General features: G+C 37.6%; 1 protein-coding gene across 4 annotated transcripts in view; it reads right to left on the minus strand.

Annotated features, from left to right (window-relative positions):
- Positions 1-1,685: 1,685 nt before the first annotated feature.
- ST18 (ST18 C2H2C-type zinc finger transcription factor) overlaps positions 1,686-16,158 on the minus strand; it is a 170,664-nt gene continuing 156,191 nt past the window's right edge. For all 4 annotated transcript variants that reach the window (XM_063168665.1, XM_063168654.1, XM_063168675.1 and 1 more), the window contains 7 exons: positions 12,457-12,519; positions 12,281-12,361; positions 11,029-11,250; positions 8,929-9,017; positions 7,369-7,472; positions 5,052-5,195; positions 1,686-4,219 (listed from right to left, as the gene is read on the minus strand). In XM_063168665.1, the coding sequence (XP_063024735.1) occupies positions 4,079-4,219; positions 5,052-5,195; positions 7,369-7,472; positions 8,929-9,017; positions 11,029-11,250; positions 12,281-12,361; positions 12,457-12,519 (844 nt within the window). In that variant the 3' untranslated portion in view covers positions 1,686-4,078. The remainder of the gene's footprint in view (positions 4,220-5,051; positions 5,196-7,368; positions 7,473-8,928; positions 9,018-11,028; positions 11,251-12,280; positions 12,362-12,456; positions 12,520-16,158) is intronic.

A 16,158-nucleotide genomic window follows, 5' to 3' on the forward strand; every position in this document is an offset into this window, starting at 1 on the left:
GCATAGTTACAGAACAATTGTTAAAAATGGAAACTTCAGAAGATGAAAATGGTTTGAAACATTGTTCAAGCACAATGGGTTTTGTTGTTTTGGGGTATCCCCCAACCCCCCAGCTTATATTAGTTTAATAATGAATATAGCTTAAATGTTTATTCCTTTTTTTTAATGGAAAAAGGCCGTAATTTCAACACCAAAGAATTATCAGAGCAAGCTGTTTAAAGATGAATGTAGATAGTCTTTAGATAATAATAATTATTTCATCACAACTGTGGATATCATATTCCTATCCAAAACCACTAGGAAAATGGTTTTCTGCTCACAATCCTTGTCTCAGATCATTGGAAATATCTGAGATTAAGCATAGTTTTCTTAGGTCTATGTAGAGTCCAACATCCTCATAGCACTGCCTTTCCCGAATCTTATAAACAGCAGATAATCGTATTTATTATAGAACTTTGAAAATTACATGAGAAGAGTTGTCTGTCTGACAATAAGGCTTTCTAAATTTGTGATTTGAATTTAGGCAGCCAGACAAAATGAAAATATTGGCCTCGGTCTTTATCTGTTTAGCCTTAAGGCACATTGCTAAGACAGACCTGTTTTCTGCTTCGTCTGTGATGTGTGAGGAGAGAGTGTCCCACTAGTGTCTCATGATATGAAGATCCACAGCAGAAGTCTAATAGTAAATTTTAAGAACCATTAAAATACTATTTAAAATTAATTGTCATATGACATAAATAACAAATAACTGGCTTAATAAAAAGAACCTGTTCATGGTGCCCTTGGATAAGTGTCCTAGAACAAAGCAAACTCTGAACTCCACTGAAGCAGAGCTTCCCAGGACAGGTCTGTCTTCATTCCAGCACTTCGCTGACTCTACAGCTTCAAACCTGGCAAGATTTGTGAGCATCCCAGATTCATGTGATACAAATTTTTAAATTCTCTTCTAGCTAAATGCATTCCTGTAATTTTTTATGTGTCAGTCCATTTTGGTTTATCTGAAGATGTCTATTCAAATAAATAATTATCAGCTGCTTTATGGCATTTAAATGCGACTTATTTTCCAAATGAAAATCATTCTCTATATGTGGAAAGTTGGAATCTGAGACAAGAAATGCTCCTGAAGCCATTAGCACGCATCCTAAATAAAACTGTTTCCTGCATTCTCTACAACAAGCAGTGAAAAAAGAAATAGATGGAAATATTGTCTTTCTAAAACCAGCAGATTTTTATTTCTGCTATGTCTGAGCACTGCAATTCTCAGCAGAAAATTGCACTGGAACAGTGGGCGGTTCCAAATTGCTGGAAACTTTACAATGGCTTTTATGTTTAAACATCATTTAGCAGCTGTTAAAGGTCAGCACAAATCCTGTACTTTATCAGTATAAATGAAGTCTACAACTGCCAAGAAAAGAATGCATTAAATAATGCAGTGATTATCATCTCAAATCTTTTTTTCCCTTCAGAAGTGAAAGGGACCTCTTAAGCGGTTCTATTTTTCTCCTCCTTATTTCAAATTGACAAAGTAAAACACTAATTAAATTATTTATATCAGAAATTTACTTATGAGGGTGACACATTTTGTACACAAAGCAAGTGAAACATATGACACATCGTATAGTGCCAGGTGCAGTTAATAAAGTGTAATATAAGTCAGCATCTAGAGGCTAAAAAACCCAACAAACTTGCTGCAATATTTCATTATCAATTTTATTTCCTACCATACACCAAATGTACAGCACAGAACACAATTTTGTTGTTTTGATGTAAGAAATATTAATTGTATGAAGAAACAGTATACAAACTACTCCAAATTAAAAAATGCATACATCATTGCTCTTTACAAAAGGTCTAATTTACAGTATAGCTCATCAATGCATTTAAACACAAAAATAAAGAAAAACAGAAAGAAAAAAAAAAGTGCACATTACAAAACACATCAAGTACGAGGGAAGCAAATAAATACAAACATACTTCACAGAACATCCTGAGCAAACAACCAAACACAGATAAATTAACCTGAAGCCATAGTAAATCATAATAATAAATACATAGGTCAGTAAGAGAATTTTTTTTTACTTAAATAAAATATATAACAAATTTGTTAAAATATTTAGTAAATTAAACTTTAGTCTTTGTAATGAGTGAACTCATTTTGTATGCATTTAACATGTATAACAAATGTTTGCTTTTTGAGTTTTTAGCAAGAACAATACCTTTAATATCAAATTTTTGTTTGGTGTTCTCCTATTTATATTAGACAGCACATATGGTAGCTTTTGAAAAATCAATTTAAAAATAAACACAGCTCCTAAGAACACACATTTTCCCCTGTCTAAACTAAGATCGGAGAGTTGAATCAACCCCCCAACAAAAAGCAAGCCCCACCTAATGCAGAACAGTGACCACAGTGCATGAGAGTTGAATCACTTCTGAATAGTACTTTTGTGCAGGAACAGTAATAATATAATTGTATATGTCAAGCCTGTGAATGCCATCATATTCAATCTAAATATAAATGCGGCTAATAAAAATAAACACTTTCATTATAGCACGGAAAAATTAAACACACGCTAGATCCATGTATACATTTACACTGAGGCACATATGCACATGAGGTGTGTGTGCATACAAAAAAGGCAGTTTAGCTGGTTGTTTATACCTTTTTCTTAAAAAAAATAAATATAAAAAAAACTTCTGAAACAATGCTTAATTACTTACAATCCCTGAAATAGACATTGCCTCTGTTATAGCAACCGCTAGTTTCCGACGGATTCAGAAGTTCCACACCCAGGCTAACCGGATACCTCTGCGCAAGTGCTCGTCTGTCCACACCTCCGCCTGTCTGTCTGCTCTGTAGCACTTGGGACCCTACCAGAAGACTGGTGACAAACTCAGTATCAGCCTAGTCTCAGTGAAGAAGGATGGGAGAAACCAGTCACGGTGTTGCTACCGGTCATTCAGAGGGACAAGCGACCACCGTGGTGCCAGAGGGGTGTTGTGGCCCTCCAGACAGACCGCTGCCTTCTCAGCTGCCATTACCTTCAAACCAGTATTAAATGCCATTTCAGGGGAGATGTGTTCGACTCATTATGTACAAAGCCTTTAGCTTGGGATGTGTTTGCGTTTTTTCAGTCCAAATCCATTGCAATACTGGTCACTTGCTTAAAACCTCAACGTCTCATACTAAAAAAGTACCAGTACCTACCTAATTACCCTTCTTGTTTAGAGATAATTGTCATTTCCCTCCATGAGCTAACTCTGAACAAAAGCTGCAGTGGTAAAATAAATCTGAAGTTCTCTTGAAACATTTTAAATAATCATTCTCATAGGCTAAATCACACAGCCAAGTCAAGTGCTTTGCTGATTGCTATATTTCATTATTGCTAACATATTCTTTAACACACTGTTTTCCAGCATACTGTGCTTTTAAGAGCCCAAGTTCCCCACTAGTGGGCACTATTTATCTTCTCATTCAATGCATCTTCACATCTCATGTTACTGCAAACCCATTTCTGATACAAAGCCATTATAAAAAAGCAGGATGTGAGGAAAATAAAACTAGAACCACGGTTCAGTCATTTGTTACTTTCATAGGTTTTTTTTTTCTTCCTGTACAAACCCAGCAAGTTATTTAATTTACAGTATAGCTTTCAGTCTATTTAAAATCCCATTGGAAAATAAATTAATAAACACATTTGTAAAAATATGGCAGGCCGCAAAAATGCTGTTAAAAGATAAAAAAACCAACTCTTTGATTAGAAATAAATAAAAAATATAAAAAATAGTTGCACACACTTTTTACATTCACTTTACAAAAACTGAGTGCAAAAGAAGAAAAAAAAAGAAATTGTACTGAAATAAATACAATATACTAACAGAGTGCATTGCTGTTAATACAAATAGTCTGTTGTGGTTTTATTCTTTTTTTATGTCAGCTGGGAAAAAATTAGTGCAATGTTGCAATTGTAAATGCAGCATGGCAACCTACACCCCTTAGCAGTACATGAACTCCTAACAGATCCATCTGGAGTTTACTGCTGTTAAGTAATTTCTGTTGCCCAGCAGCTTTCACATCCTACACATGGATGCCCTTCACTGCCTGTTTGATACTTTCCAGCAGAGCTTTGCATTCGGGGGAATAGTCCCGTTCCAGATTGCTGTACATGTCTGTGAGTGTATTTACATATGCTTCAAAATTCTGCTCACTGATTGGCCCCTAAACGGAGACAAAACAGATTATAATTGTAGGAGGTAAAATTAAGGCTGAAAAACCCAAACACCCAACCCCAAAGCACGTCAAAGGAGCGATATGGCAACTGGGGAGAAGTCCTGAACAGGGCAGCCATCCAAATTAATGGAAGGGTTGTGGAAATTACAGGAGTTGCACATCCTGGGGACTCCAAGCAAGAAAAGGAGTTGGAGATATTATGGTTAGTGTAAAGTGTAACCTTTTTCTTTTTTTTCTTTTCTTTTTCTTTTTTTTTTTTTTTTTTTTTTTTTGGCCTATTTGTCATTTTGTCATCTCTGGGATTGTGACTGATATTCTCCCTAACTGTCCTTTCTTAATCTTCCAGTGGCACTCTTGACATTTGGAAAGGGGACTGGGAACACGAGCACCTCTGTGGATTTGGCCTTTGTTTGAAAGTCAGATGTGAAATTCTTGAGAATATGGAGCTTGGTTTTCTCCAGAAGAATTATCTCTATGAAACAGGTTTTGATCTGGGAGCTGAGTAAATGAGGGCACTCATGAGAGTGAAGTTTTCACTCTGTGCAGGGTGGGTATTCAGACAGGGAGGTTTGAGGGAAAAGCCTGCCTTGCATGGTGAGGTACAGGCAGAGATACCAGGGCTGACTCAATCCTGAAAGGAATTGCACCTACGGCCACACAGACTTCATGATCCTGCATCTCTGCAAAGCAAATCAGCCTAAAAGTGCTCTCTGCTAATGCAGCTCCAGTGCTCCTGCCAGTCCCTGAGCTTGCTCATCTGCTTTGAATGCTGGCAAGGCAGTCTCAAAAGAAGGTGTTAACCTGCTGGCTGTGGGCTTACCATCTGTGGCAGCTGAATGTCAGCGAGACTGGAGATAAGGGCTTGGCTTAAGCCAGCTAACTCCTTCAACAGGCTCTCGTTGTTCTGCTCTATGAGTTTGTTCTCCTCTTCTATTGTTTTCAAATTGCTCTCCATAGATGTGATCTAAAAGAGACAGGCAGGCACAAACACAGACAGACAAACCCTTGTCAGCATTGTTACTGCAGTTTGAACCCAAAATATCAGCTGGGTGGTTATGAGAGAGGCCATGATGAATCTGAAACTCAGCTATGCTTCGTTTAGGAGAGACATAACTTCTCCACAGAGCATTCAGAGCAAAGAAGAGGTTGTATTTGCTCTGAAATGAGGGACTTTGCTGCTGGTTCATGGAGAAACCTTGTGGCAGCAAGGCACTAGAGAGTGCCCAGAGGGGGAGGAAGGAATTGAGCTTGCAGAGGAGGGTCAGTATGGAGCAGAGATGAAGTGTGGCCTCAGGGCTGGCAGAGGAAGGAGAAAGGAGGTTGATGTTTTCATTGCTGTCCTGCTCTTACAGCATCCCTGCTGCTCAGCCACAATAGCAAGGGCACGGGTATTGGGTATTAGCTGTTGTGCTGCTTTCCTGCCCTGCTCCTGGGTGAGCTCTGGGCTGGTAGGATTAGCAACAGGCCTGGTGCTGGGAACAATGAGAAAAAAATAGAGTGGAAAGGAAACCGAGAGACTGAGCACTGTATTGCAAAGATGGTCTCTGACTAACAGAATGGAGAGGAGGGTTTTGGAAAGAGCAGGAAAAAGCGGCCAAGGTAGGAAAAAAATGGTATATTTTCGAAGTGAGAGCTCAGGTCTGAAAGCTTAGATGTCAAAAGCAGTGCTGAAAAAACAAAACCAGCAATGGCAGGGTCTGGTTCCCTCCTGCCCTGCTCCTTGTCCCAAGAGCAGACAGCTCAGCAGGGCAGAACCAAGGGCTGCCATCCCTGTGCCCTACCACAGCTCCACAGGGCACTGACCAGTGCAGTCATACCCACAATTGTCATGCCCACCCTTCTTTATTAGTATGTGCTTCTTTGCACTAATTAATTGCTTCCTGCTTGTGGCCACTTTACTTCCTTTGCTGAGGCACAGCCACACAGCAAAACTCCCCAGTGTGAGAAACCCCTTTTTGTGTGCCTGTCGTCCACTTCAACCCCTCCTCTGGAGGGTGCTCGTAGCAGTCTAACACCTGGCTGGGGTGGAGTAAAAGGAGGTAGGAGATTTATGGCTTCTGCTGTAGTTCAGTTCAGGCTTTGCTGGTAAAGCTGCCTTCACCAGGGAGAAAGTCTAGGGAGAAGAAACCTGATTGCACAAACAGGGCTATCTCCATGTAAATGGCTCAGTGACCACCGGAGAGAACCAAGGGTCCTGAGACAGTGAGCACAGCCCCCCTGCAGTGCAGTTTGGGCTGGATATCCCCACAGCTGCTGTGGTGTGCAGCCAGATTGTTTAGATCCAGCACAGGTGGCACAGGCTTCTACCTTGTTTAGACCATACACGCAGTGGTTGTTGAAAAAACAGCAGGAGACAACGCTGCTCATTCAAATGGGGTGCAAATAGAGGGGGGGTATGGTTACACTCAGTTTGGTTTAGATCTATATTCAGTTCACAAATTTATTTTTATTTCACTCTTATTCTGAAAATTCTGAAGCTTCTGCTCATGCTTTTACCCAATCTGCCCAGGTTAACTTCCAGGTGTTCATGGGAGTCTGAAGGGATGATGCTACACAGCTCACTCCATAGAACCACTATCAGCATATTAAAACCAACTTAATCTCTCCAGTACAGAAAATAATGAAAGAGAATGACTCTTTTGCATAACTTCCATCAAAATCCTCTTCTACACAAGCCAGCAAAAGGTATACATTCCTTACCAGCGGTTGCCTGGAGGCAAAATTCAAAGTATTTGAATAATTGGCAGTGGGTGAGCTAAACTAGGAAAATTTTCTTTGGTACTCATTAAGACTTGGAGTGGGTTTGTAAGAGGAATTATCATCCCTGAAAACTCAAGTCATAGGACCTCCCTGGTTTGGTAAGCAGATGTTTGGTCAACAAAGGAAAATGGATGTTTTGTTTGGTAAGTATGTTTCATGTCTGCTTGCTAAGATTAGCTACAAACTGTCCTGAATTTGTCATTCAGCAGATCTTTAGGACAATATCTGCTGCTCATTTACAAAAAACAGCAAACAAGAACTTGAAAAAAGAAGTGCAGAGGAGACTAGCTATTTTTAAACATAACATTTACATAGCATTTAATTTATTTATCGTGCTTAAACATAGCATAGGAAAAGGTTTCACATTTATGGCATACCTGAGTTTGAAGTTTCATCATGTCAGCTTCAATTTTAAGATTGGATTCATTCAGTTCTTTTATTTCTTCATCCAAGTGTCTTATTTCTTCATCACTCTCAATACCTGTAAATAGTTGAAAACAACGACATCAGATTTAAAGTGTCCACAGGACAATGGATGTATAAGTAACCAGCTGTATTACCTGGTACTTAACCCTAGGAAAATAAGATTTTCAACAAATGATTGATCCTTATATTTTCTTTGATTTTACTATCAAAATTCTTTCCTTCCTGTTAAACATTTATATGAGCTGAAACATAGATGGGGCTATCTTAGTCCTAATTTTTTCGCACTTTCTTTTTTCATTGCATCATGCAAGTACAAGCTGAAGGGTACAGAAAGGAAAAATTGCCCAGAAAGAGGAAAGTTTATCATAAATGTGAGGAGATTTTTATGGTGCTTGGGTGTGGGGGTTTTGTTGTTTGTTTTGTTTTGGTTTTTTTTTTTTGTTTTGCTTTTTTTTTTTTAAAGGAATGCAACAGAACCCTTCTTTTTCAGAAAATACAGCAGGGCAACATCTTCTTTAGTATTATAATTGTTCACTCATCTGTACCTGTTTCTGATTTTGCAAGAATCTCTGTGGGGGCAAGCTCCTGTGCAGAAAACTTCAATAAGCACAGCCTTAGTTATATCTGATAAATAGTGAAGTTTAAATAACAGGAAAGGGTGAAATTTTCAGAAAGCTAACAAGTATATCCGGGAAAAAAAAAAAAAGGCAAAACAAAACAAAACAAAACAAAAAAACCCTAAGAAGCCAGGCTTTTTCATCCCAACAAGTTAGATTGCAAAGTAAAAAAGCTTCAGTTCTTTAATGAAAGATGTATCCTGAAATATACTGAGCTGTAGCAGCTGCTGGCAAATGCATGTTCCTGTTTCTGCTTAGTATCATTCTGAGCCCAACTCTGCCGGGAGATTTGTGCTGCTGTTGTTACTGCTTTAAAGCCTAGAACCGAGTCTACTGGGGAGCCAGCATGGGAAATCTGTAAGATTAATGCAACCGTTTTCCTCAGCAGTTGGAGGCTAAAGACTAAATTTCCTGAATCCTGGCTCAATGCCCAACTTGCTAAAGCACATAGTATAAGAAGGGAGACTCCCACACATTTTCCCCTGCAACTCTTTGGTAATTATTGCTTTGCACTTAGGTTAGCTAAATTGCACAAGCACTGCATAGATACTAAACCATGTAGGAATGAAGTTAGAGAGATGAGTCAATTTCTGCCCACGATATTTCTCCCTTCCTACCTTATTCAGATAGCTAAGTCCTCCTGATCTGTAACTAATTGTTTATTAATTAAAACAATAAAGAATAAGCACATCCTCAATGTTCAGTTATCAAGATGTAAATGAGAATAATTTTATAATCTCTCATGCAAATATTTTTTGTTAGTCATGATTTTTTATTGCTAGAGACAAAGTACTGAGAATTAATGCCAGAATGGCATACAGGGGCACAAGTATAAATGGGAGTCAGGGCCCTTCTATCTAAATAAATGTCATCATTTTTTACAGATCTCCTTACCGCCACTTGCTTTAAGCTTGATAGTCATTAATTCTTCCGAAATTTTGCCCTTTTTTATGGTTTGTGCATTCAGAGGACAACCAGACAGGCTGAAACAGATAGCAAAAAAAAAACATTAGCACCCACTTGAAAATGGCAACAATCCTTTCAGGCAATATTATCATGCACTTGGACAGACCTCTGTACCTAAGGTCGCATCAGTATCTCCATTATAGCATGGCTTCGGGGAATGACATAACTCATAAAGAGTCATTTAGCTGTATATTCCAGCTTGAAAATTGGCACAGAAATCTCAATCTATGAGTAAACAACTCTTAAGCATATTTCAAAATAAACAAAATTGAAGCAGCTACTGTTAAGCTATATGAAGATGCATTTACAGAATTTGTTAAATTCAAACACTTATAAGCTGTTTTTATCAAGGGATTGTGCTCCAAAGGAGAGGAGAGTGTGGTATTTAAAATGGCAAGTTTACTATCCTAAAAAAAATTAGTTAATGGGATGATGTCCACAGTGCCCAATTATTGTATCACTTTGTTGATACATAATAATGATCAATACAATAATAACTCTGGATATACCCTATAGGCTGTAATAGCTTTTTTGAATGGTTCCATTATATAGTCAGTTGGCTTTTTAACCACTGTTCACATTAAATTACATTTTGCTATTTCAAAGCTTACAATTTCATCAGCTGGTAATTATTTGAGGCAATTTTTATAGCCCACTAAAGGGCTAAGAGGAATTGCACTGTCTTAATACTATCTTTATAAATAACAAAGAAGAAATATCCATATGCCGAAGAACTGGCAGCAGGATTTGTTTTTAGGTGTATCTGAGTAAGGAGAGAGGGAAAACTTTGTTCCACAGAAAAGTGGTTGACGTGTGTGTGTATGTGCATGTAAAAATTTTTACAAAAAGAGAATCCTAACAGACATGGCATTTCCACATAGGAAAAAAACACCCAAAAAACAACAAAGCAGTAAAACCTAAGCTTTCATTAGCTTGGATAAAAGCTATACAGAAAGATGCTAGTTCTTCAGTTCTAAATTTTTGCTTATTATCTCTGCCCAGAGCAGATAGCTAACTGGGAGATTGTTTGAAAGCCATGAGTTACTTGTTAGGTTTCTAACATCCTAGGAAAGGATATAAAACAAAGTTATATCTGCTACATCATTTTAACTAATGTGATCTTGGGAGTGACCCAGTCTCATGTAGGATAGGAATTATCTGTACTATGAATTGCTACCAGCTAAAATACAGTTTTTGCCACTTGCTTAATGACCCACAATTTGCAGTAGTGTCCTAATGAAAAGACTTTTAGATGGGATGTAGGAAATAAAATTAGGATAACACCGGACTCTGACTGAATTTATTCAAATGACCATGGGCATTTCTTGTTTTGGAGAAGTTGGCTCAAAGTGTTAAGAAGAAAGCAAAGGAGACAGAGAATGTAGACTTAATTACTATTAAAGACAGAAAACCAAGCTTGCCAATCAGAATCTTTAATTATTTTCTATTAAATATAGCCAGATTATTATTTTTCACAGTGATAGATGGTGTTTGTTGCTAGTTTTATGTGTGGCTTCTTCTCTGCAAGGATAATTTTCTTTGTAAGATTGTTATAACTTTAAACTTTTTAAATCCACATAAGAGCTGCATGCTTATTGTTTCTTCTTTGTGTAACTTAAGCTGCTTAAATACAAAGTTTATAAGTATAACTTTTCCACTGGTAGAAAGATGAAATGAATTACTCTTGGCTAAAGCTTTTCTGGTGACATTTTCTGGTGATATTTCTCTTTTCTTTGTAAGATATGCAGACATACAACTCCATATTTCCCTAGGAAAGGACTCTACTTAATTTTAAAGTGCATAGACACTGTACCAATCTGAACACCTTGGAAAGTCATGCTTCAATGGGAACATAGAAAAAGACATAAAATTTAGGTCTCTCAAATTAATTCTGTTTTGTATTACTTTACCTGCAATGTTATTACTCAAAAGACTTTAGCACAATTTATTCTGACTCTTAAACTCACATGTTGCCAATTCAGAGTGGAATGTTAAGGAAAAGTGAAAAGAGAAAACACAAAGTTATACCTTCTGTGGGTGACAAAAACATTATTAACATGACCCAGCCCGTTGCAGCCTGGCAAAGGACAGTGTGGCAGCTCCTGTTTGTTCAGTTTCCAGGATAGCGAAGACCCATTGACAGGACTCTCCTTCTGTCTCTTGGCAGCCAAAGGACAACCAGAAGCAGTGCGATGGGAAGTGTATTTACCTGATATGTGACCTTGGCCATCACAGCCTATCACTGGGCATCTACAGAAACACAGCAAAAGAACCCTCATTTGCACTGCAGAGAGCAGGCAAAGACATTCTCAAAAAATCCCGAGAAAATCATTCCAGCTGCCTTTGCTACTTTGCTTTAATGGAGTAAGACTTGGTCCCTGTTGGCACACTGCACCAGAGCATCCAACTATTGTCAAGCTGGGTTATGGGGGTTCAGCTCATACTAAAATAAGGAAATTTAAAATACAGCTGTAGAGACTAAGAAAATAAGACGTTTGTTTAGATAGTATTTTACTGGAAAAGAAAATTGAAATTCTATCATGGGCAATAAATCGCACTTCTTCAAGTGTATGGAAAGTCAACATTATCTCATTTCTGTCTTGGTTTTTGGTATGAAGAAGAGGGTGGGTTCCTGTAACTGGAAAACATGCACGGAAATCCATGCAAATATTTGCAAAGAAAGGAGAGGGAAGTTTTTGTGCTGCTCTGTCAGTGTTATGCAGTTTTACACATATCATTAGCAAGTATTAAAACAACTCTCCATACAATGAAGCCTTCACTTTTATATTCTGGCAGTTATCATTTACAAATTTTAATGGAATATGCATTCAAGCCAGGAATGTAGTGAATCTCTACAGAGTTTCCAGTTTTCACTTTAACTGAAATTTTCATTCATAGATATAGAAAAGACTTGAGACTTACAGATATTTAAGTTCTCTGGAACGTATTTTTAAGGTGTCACTCTGATTTAATTAGCTGACATGTTTCACCTCAGTCAGTAATAATTTTCCTTCATTTTGCCAAATTTTTCAACCCATTGGCATAGCACTCTTTAAATTAATTGGAGCAATACAAGCAGATACAGAAATCCTTCCTCACTGTTCAGTCTCCTAGGTGATGGACTCCACCAACTCCACAAGAAGCAGAAATACTTGGTTTGGTTCCAGCTCTGGGCACTATTCTCGCAGCGTTGATATTAACTGGGGCATCTCCCTATGGTTCCTCAAGTCCTGAACTCTCCCAGGCCATTTCCCCCCTCCACCCCTGCTTCTGTACTCACTTAAGTTCAGGGTCTTCTTTTTCTTCCTTGGTAGGAGTGACTTTGATACCTCCTTTCCTGGCACGAGGGCAGCCAGACAAGCTGAAAGAAGCACACAGAGTAAGAGCCACCTCTTTCTGCTGCTGCCAGCCGAGAGCCCTGAGCACTGCAGCCCCATGTGATGGGATGGTTGTTACCTTCTGTGGGATGCATAGTTCCCTGTCACGTGGCCAGAGCCGTCACAGCCAGGTGTTGGGCACCTATGGAATAATACGGGAATTACAAAATATGGTCACAAAGATACAGAGCAAATAATGTGTACAATCTCTATTTTGTCTAGAGTGGAAGAAAGAACAGCAGAGTTTTTGCTGAATAACTAAACCTACCTCTCGCTGGTTTGGTGTTTTTCCTTAAATAAGCATACTCCCTTTTTTGGTGTGGTTTGTTGTTTTTTTTTTGTTTGTTTTGTTTTGTTTTGTTTCTTTTTTGTTTCTTTTTTTTTTGTTTTGTGGGGGTTTTTTTAAGTAGCAGAGTTTTAATACTGAATATGAAATATATTGTATATGATGTGTTGATTTACTTAGTTTATATCAATGTTTGCATCAAACATTTTTCCTTGTACAGAATCAACATTACAAAGAGAAGAAAAAAGCAGCTTGATATAGATCTATCGGTAAATTTGCTCTTATGTGTTTGTTTATTATTGATATGATGTTTTCAGGTAGAGATATAAATAAGCACTTTGCCAGTATTTACAGAAAGGGAAATGAAAGCAGAGAAGCAGTTTTACTTTTGGCCATCAATAGACAGTAGCCAGAATTTAAATTTAATAATTTGTGTATTCTAGCACTGTAAGCATACCACAGCACCATCTCTTTCTTGCTTGAGATTCAGTTGGGTGCTCAGCTGAGCAATTGGATTATGCTTATTTCTCATAGTTAAGTGGTTGCTCTGTGTATGTGAGACAAACAAGCCTTTTCAAGTATGAATTTTTAATACTGAAACATCCATAAAATGAAAAAAGAAAAAAGCCGGCTGATTACTGTTCTTTTGCCAGCACTCTGGCAGGGTGGGCTTCCTGCTTGCTATGCCCCAAAAGCCAGCTTGGGTCAGTAGGTCTTTCCACTGACTCCTGTGGGATTTGGAGTGGGACCTCACTGGTAACACCTTCCATCTCAGAAGTACAGAGATATTTTTTTCTTTAATTTTTCTTTTTTCTTTTTTTTTTTTTTTTTTTAATTTAGGGCTGGTTTTATTTGTGGAGTGGTTTGGCTTGAGGTTTTTTTTCAGAGAAGATTAATGTACCTCAGCAAACAAAGCAGCACCAAAAAACATTTGCCTTAGAAGTTATGCCAGCCTTTTCTATGTTTCTGTATTATACAACTCAAAGTTCTTATACTAAGCAACCCTAAGGGACTTTGAAGTGCTATTATTTTTACAGAGTATCAGAATTACATAAGGAGTTGTGCCAAATAATGTTGTACTGAACCATTAAGGGAAGTTGCAGGGTTCAAAATGCTCTTAAGGGTCCCAGTTGTTACTGAATCTTGCCTGAGTTAAAGAGATTCGTGATTTCATCTTGTCATTGGTAGGCTGCCAGGGAAAACACCTACAAATATAATGGTAATAGTACATCTGGGTGTGCAGGTGCATCTCTTCACAGAATATTTAAAACTAGTTTTCTGTGAACAATTAATTTGTCAAAAATCTGACTTCTTTTGGACATGAGCAAATTTATGCATTTATTCAAGCAAAATTCCGCATTATTTCAAATGAAGAAAGGGGTGAATTTTTTTAAATATAATATCAAAACATTTCATGATGACACTTAGTGAACTATATTTTTGGTGGAATGAATTGCCTCACACTGACAGCAAAAAGTTAAGGTGGGGGTTTGCAGAGTGCCAGGACATGCTTGACTGTGTAGAACTAAATGTTGACCTGTTAAAGTGTGGGACGAAGACTGGGCACAACGTCATGTGGAGCAGGCAGCAAGGGCAGATGTCTGGAGAGTGTGAATGCTCACAAGTAAATCCAGAACACCTGCCAAAAACTAAGGAAATTAATTTTGGCTACTTGTTTTATCAGATGATCACAGATGGAAGGGCTCCCTGCATAGACTGGAGGTGGACTTTAATTCAAGAAAATCTTTTTGTGTGAGACATTCAGATCTGAAAGTCTGGGAGTTGTGAATGTACTTATAAAGGATACTGAACTAAATTTTATATCACCCCATCTGTAGTTACCACTTCTGACAGCAGACAGATTTCCAACTGGATTGGAGTCCAAGCTATTCTGAGGTCACTGAAGATTTCAGGGTGAGATATTGTCAGGACTAATGAAACTGTAAAAGGATATTTCAGGTAGGCTACTGACAAATAAGTAAAAAGCTTCATTAGCAAGACTCCTAATCTTGACAACTGGATAGGGTTTTCTAAATATTGGTTATATCTTTGTATGGATTGTGAAATTCTGGAACATAAAATACACCAAAAACCTATTGCCTTTCAATCAGTAATGCTGAGGAATTTCATCAGCTTTTAAGTGGTGTTTGGACTGGTGCCCCAGTTTAGGGAGTCATCCTCTATAATCAATTCCTGTGCAGAGCCAAGAAAATAAGATTTACATCAAAGGGCCAGAGGTCTCAGGACATCAAATTAAAAGATGTCAACCCTCAGGTGGGTATAGGTTACAAGTTCTTTCACAATTCTTCCAAATTTGTTATTAAAAAATAAATCTCTGTGATTTCATATATAAATACTTGTAAATGGGCATTGAGTACCTTCTGTTTTGTCCCTTTCTCCAAGAGGATTGCTTTATCTTTAGGAAGATGAACTACAATTACAAGTAAAATTTAAATGCTGAGCTGCAGGTTTAGGAGCATTTCTGGTACATTTTCTCCCTCAAAAGCTGAAATGCTTTTGATCAGAGGTGTTGGATATGAACTGTAGTCAAGGCAAACCAATGGAGGTCAGCTGAGAAAACCATTTTCTGAAATTGTTATACTACCTATGGAAGGCATTATAACTCAGTATAAATCAGTATCAATGTTTTATGTGGGACCCATGTAGAAAAACTGCTCAAATCTCTCATAAAACTTGACATTTAGCCACTGCAAAAATGAGTATAAGGGTAGGACTGACCACCTATTCCTAAAAGCTTCTGAATTGTAAGTAAATACCTCTCTAAAGTACATATTTAAAATTATTTAAGACTTGATAAGCAAGCTCTTTGATTAAATAGGATATCAGCCCCAATTATCCCTTTTAGCTTTAAAATTTGAGTCATCATCAAACTTATGTTTTAAATTGACCACCTCAGATTGTTCTGAGCAGCAAGAATCCTCATATAGAAATTTTCTTGAATCTGAGTCACAGGCCCACTTTCTGAGCAGACCTTCCTTATTTCCAAACTGTGGATCACATGGAAGCCTTGTATCTTTGCTGGCATAGAGTTTCATAATTAAAGCCAAAATCTTATCTTGATTCTGGCAAATTAAACATGAATAACATTTGGAAAAAAATACACAGCTTTTTCATATTCATGCCTAACTACATGAGGGTACTTTCCTGGCCTGATTCTATGAGCATTTATGCCCTCTGCTCACATAGCAATGCTACAATTAACTATTTCTGTCTCTATACCAGAACAAGAATGATTGCAGCATTTTGGAAAAAGATTTAATTTAGAGAGAAGCAAAGTTTTGTTCAAAATATCACCTGAACTATGTTTGCAAGAACCTAAATTAAGGTGGTACATTTGTGAAAAGTAATTTTATTTAGCCTTTTTTCCTTTTGCAAATTGTCTGTGAACAGATTTTGATTTTTGCTCTTTTTCTAGTTAATTGAAATTAAATGCTAACTGCGTTATGCAACATATTTCTGTCTGTGAAATGTCCA

Source organism: Melospiza melodia, chromosome 1 (genome assembly GCF_035770615.1).
Source record: "Melospiza melodia melodia isolate bMelMel2 chromosome 1, bMelMel2.pri, whole genome shotgun sequence".
Lineage (NCBI taxonomy): Eukaryota > Metazoa > Chordata > Aves > Passeriformes > Passerellidae > Melospiza > Melospiza melodia.